At 47.3% G+C, this 5,000-nt stretch overlaps 1 protein-coding gene across 1 annotated transcript in view; it reads left to right on the forward strand.

The window, feature by feature from the left end:
* LOC135573900 (zinc finger protein 827-like) overlaps nt 1-5,000 on the forward strand; it is a 22,653-nt gene that overhangs the window by 1,466 nt on the left and 16,187 nt on the right. Inside the window, exons 2-3 of the mRNA XM_065024109.1 lie at nt 634-732; nt 4,690-4,833. Of these exons, the coding sequence (XP_064880181.1) occupies nt 634-732; nt 4,690-4,833 (243 nt within the window). The remainder of the gene's footprint in view (nt 1-633; nt 733-4,689; nt 4,834-5,000) is intronic.

Consider the following 5,000-nt stretch of genomic DNA (forward strand, 5'->3'; position numbering starts at 1 on the left):
CCATTAACCCAGTTTCCCAGTATCACCCCAGCACCACTCATTATCCAGACAGTTACTCTGAGAATCCCTTGTATTACTGAAACACCACTTTATGACAATTCAAACAGTTGCATGGTTGGATTTCATAATGACTGGTGCATTGTACCACTTTGCCCATACATTTCCACATTGAAAATATGACCATCTCTGTGTGGCGGTAATTGGGGCTGTTTACAGCAAAGTGCGTGTGTGTGTGTGTGTGTGTGTGTGTCGTGATGGTGGCGGCTGTCCTTCCTCTCCCCCTGCCCCAGGTCAAGCTCCAGCCAGCCTTTCGGAGGCCGTGCGTCTGTCCCTCCCTCCCTCCTCTCTCCCTCGTTCTCCAGCTCTAATAACACTAATTAAACCATTAACCACTTCAAGGCCCACGCCGGTCCTCTAATTGCCCGATTATCAGAGCTCTGGCTGGGGTTGCTGGGCCACCGAGGCCCCAGGATGGCCCCTAGACCCTGTCCATGTGCTCCAGTCACCCTGGATGACCCCCACCCGACCCTGCCTCGCCCAGCCTCTCACCCCCTCAGGACAACTAATGTGATTATGTGGTCTGAGGAGATGAGATGAGATACAAGCCCCTTAAGGATCTCTGTGCCCATTCAGTACTAAGCCACACAAACGGAGGTGGTAGGAGGAAGAGTAAGGGAGAAGCCAATCCAAGACCGGCATGCGGGGGGGGCATCACCATGGTGAAGCCTGTCGGTGAGACTTAACAGACAAGGGGTTTGGTGAATCTTTGATAGAGCTCAGAGCATCACCACTCTGCAGCCACTGATTCAAGGGGTCAAGTCCTCATGTGGGTCATACTGAAAAGTGTACTAATAAGTCATACACACACACACCCTCCCCTCTACTCTGCCAACTCACATGCAGGGACACATACATATATACACACACACCCACACACCCTCCCCTACTCTACTCATATCACATGCAGGGACACACACCACACCCCCACACACCTCCCCTCTACTCTGCCAACTCACATGCAGGGACACATATATATACACCCACACACCCCCACACACTCTGCCAACTCACATGCAGGGACACATACATATATACACACACACACACACATCCTCCCCTCTACTCTGCCAACTCACATGCAGGGACACATATATACACCCCACACACACTCACCCACACCCTCCCCTCTACTCTGCCAACTCACATGCAGGGACACATATATATATACACACACACCCACACCCTCCCTCTACACACACACCCACACTCTACTCTGCCAACTCACATGCAGGGACACATATATATATACACACACCCCCACACCCTCCCCTCTACTCTGCCAACTCACATGCAGGGACACATACATATATACACACACACCCACATCCTCCCCTCTACTCTGCCAACTCACATGCAGGGACACATATATATACACCCACACACACACCCACACCCTCCCCTCTACTCTGCCAACTCACATGCAGGGACACATACATATATACACACACACACACACATCCTCCCCTCTACTCTGCCAACTCACATGCAGGGACACATATATATACACACACACACCCACACACCCTCCCCTCTACTCTGCCAACTCACATGCAGGGACACATATATATATACCCACACACACACACCCTCCCCTCTACTCTGCCAACTCACATGCAGGGACACATATATATATATATACACACACACCCCCACACCCTCCCCTCTACTCTGCCAACTCACATGCAGGGACACATACATATATACACACACACCCACACCCTGCCCTCTACTCTGCCAACTCACATGCAGGGACACATATTTATACACACACCCACACACTCCCACTGGTATGTCAGGTTGTGAGTCACAGAGAGCGGCAGGTCCAGGGGACCTTATGAGGAGTGACTCAGTCCCTGCAGAAGGATTACAACTAAGAAATCTATTACTAGTTGTGTTAATACTGTATTGTCACTTGACTGAAATCTTGTAGAATATCATCAGGGCTCAGGCCTTGTGTTTAGTTTTAAGTGGATGAGGGTGTGCATTGACGTGGGTTTTTTTATAATGGTGTGTAGTGCTCATTCACTGAGAGATTCCCACACTTCACTTCAGGTAGCTACAGACACAGTAGGCTCTCTGCTCTCTTCCAACCAGCACATGTCCAGACAGATGAAGATGGTCTTTTAGCATCCCTCCTTCTGGTCTCTCTCCTTTCGTCGTACTCCTCCCTTCTCTTTTTTCAGAGAGAGAGAGAGAGAAGTCCAGACCTGTCAGCAACATACAACTCTAGCTAGACGTCCTTCAGACTTCTCCATCTCCCCCTCTGTCTTTCTCCAAGGCCATTACATCTATTATTTTATGCCCCCACCATTAAACTCCCCCAAAATAACAGAGAATGAAGCCTCCTAGCCGCTCCTCCAACCCCCCCAATGCCCCCATCAATCCACCAGCTTGCATCTCTTATGACAGCTTTCGTTTAAAAAAATGAATTTAGTGGCGGAGGGTGACTCCAATCACTAGCCTTCTTTTTTGTTTGTCTTCCGCACAGTTAGCGTCAAGATGCCTGTACCTGCAGTCAGACTGGAAACAGTCAAGAATATATTTTTGCTGTGGTTTAACAGTAGATTAATGTTAGATGACAATAACAATGGTTCTTTATTTGATTCTCTACATGCAACACCTTTTGACCCTTTGCTAAGCCCCGCCCCCCTTGGTTACTGTGGGTACAGTCATTTCTGTACTTACCATTTGACTACTATTTAGAAGCTAACGCCGGGTAAATAGTGAACTTTCATGTGTTCCCTATTAAATGTCCCTATGTGAAAGGCCATCCTGTGTGGAGTACGGTATAGTCAGTCCACTCTCCCAGAGAACAATATGATCCTAGGTAGTGTGGTGCCAGGCGTCCATTTGAGACTAGCTGCATTGTGTCAATGACGGAAGCCCTCCCTGTCCACTTCTTTATTTATTTACCCGATGGAGGAGAGGGGGATAAAGAGAGAGGAGGAGTGGCATGGAATCCTAATTGAGAGCTGTGCCTTCATCAGAAGGTTAATTCTATATCTCTTCTTGTCATGTTTTCCCTTTTCTCACACTTTCTCTTCCTCTCTCACGCTTTGCCCACACCTCCGTGCCTCCCTCTTCTCTCTTCTCTTCTCTCTCTCTCCTCTTCTCCCTCTCTATTATGCTTTCTCCCTCTCTCACTCTCTCCATCCCTGCTGTATCCCTGGGTAGTTGTGTATTACTATATAGTCTGATTAGCATGGACAACCACACACTAGAGGGCTTAGGACTGATGGGTGATGGAGGACACACAGAGAGAGAGAGAATATCAAGGGGCACAGTGTGGTATAGTCTGATTATCATGGAGATGATGAGAACTTGAGAAGGCTATAGTGTTGGTATGAGAAAGATGGGGGGTTGGAGTAATATGGAACAAGGTTGAGGGTTGGAGTAATATGGAACAAGGTTGATGGTTGGAGTAATATGGAACAAGGTTGAGGGTTGGAGTAATATGGAACACGGTTGAGGGTTGGAGTAATATGGAACAAGGTTGAGGGTTGGAGTAATATGGAACAAGGTTGAGGGTTGGAGTAATATGAAACAAGGTTGAGGGTTGGAGTAATATGAAACAAGGTTGAGGGTTGGAGTAATATGGAACAAGGTTGAGGGTTGGAGTAATATGGAACAAGGTTGAGGGTTGGAGTAATATGAAACAAGGTTGAGGGTTGGAGTAATATGGAACAAGGTTGAGGGTTGGAGTAATATGGAACACGGTTGAGGGTTGGAGTAATATGGAACAAGGTTGGAGTAATATGGAACAAGGTTGAGGGTTGGAGTAATATGGAACAAGATTGAGGGTTGGAGTAATATGGAACGAGGTTGAGGGTTGGAGTAATATGGAACGAGGTTGAGGGTTGGAGTAATATGGAACGAGGTTGAGGGTTGGAGTAATATGGAACGAGGTTGAGGGTTGGAGTAATATGGAACAAGGTTGAGGGTTGGAGTAATATGGAACAAGGTTGAGGGTTGGAGTAATATGGAACAAGGTTGAGGGTTGGAGTAATATGGAACGAGGTTGAGGGTTGGAGTAATATGGAACAAGGTTGAGGGTTGGAGTAATATGGAACAAGGTTGAGGGTTGGAGTAATATGGAACAAGGTTGAGGGTTGGAGTAATATGAAACAAGGTTGAGGGTTGGAGTAATATGAAACACGGCTGAGGGTTGGAGTGAAGTTGGAGTAATATGAAACAAGGCTGAGGGTTGGAGTGAAGTTGGAGTAATATGAAACAAGGCTGAGTGTTGGAGTGAAGTTGGAGTAATATGAAACAAGGCTGAGGTTTGGAGTAATATGAAACAAGGCTGAGGGTTGGAGTGAAGTTGGAGTAATATGAATCGAGGCTGAGGGTTGGAGTGAAGTTGGAGTAATATGAAACAAGGCTGAGGGTTGGAGTAATATGAAACAAGGCTGAGGGTTGGAGTGAAGTTGGAGTAATATGAAACAAGGCTGAGTGTTGGAGTGGAGTTGGAGTAATATGAAACAAGGTTGGACTCCATTCCATTTCAGTTGCTGAATGCTTTCCTACAATATGGACTTTCAGGTCGCCTCCCGGTGCAGGTTATGAGAAAGTTGTGAGTAAAATATGGTAAACTGTGATGGTGACGGTACTCTGTCTGTGTGTTTCCAGACCCAGAGAAGGACACTGGAGAGCCGGGGGGGAACGGGATGTCCCAGGGGATACTGAGCAGTCAGCAGCTCCACCCCTGTCCTGTCTGTGGCAAGGTGTTTGGCAGACAGCAGACCCTGTCCAGACACCTGTCTCTACACACAGGTGAGTCCACTAACACACACACACTCCCTGTGTATGTTGTGACATGTCTTGTCAACGTTCCCTTGGCGTGTGTGTGACTGTGTGTGTAATACCCTGTAAAAAGTAAATAAGGTTTACTAGACTGGATTACCCTCTCCTTTAAAGAGATTACCACCATGATTAGTCTC

This window comes from Oncorhynchus nerka, linkage group LG11, assembly GCF_034236695.1.
Source record: "Oncorhynchus nerka isolate Pitt River linkage group LG11, Oner_Uvic_2.0, whole genome shotgun sequence".
In the NCBI taxonomy this organism is placed as follows: Eukaryota; Metazoa; Chordata; class Actinopteri; order Salmoniformes; family Salmonidae; genus Oncorhynchus; species Oncorhynchus nerka.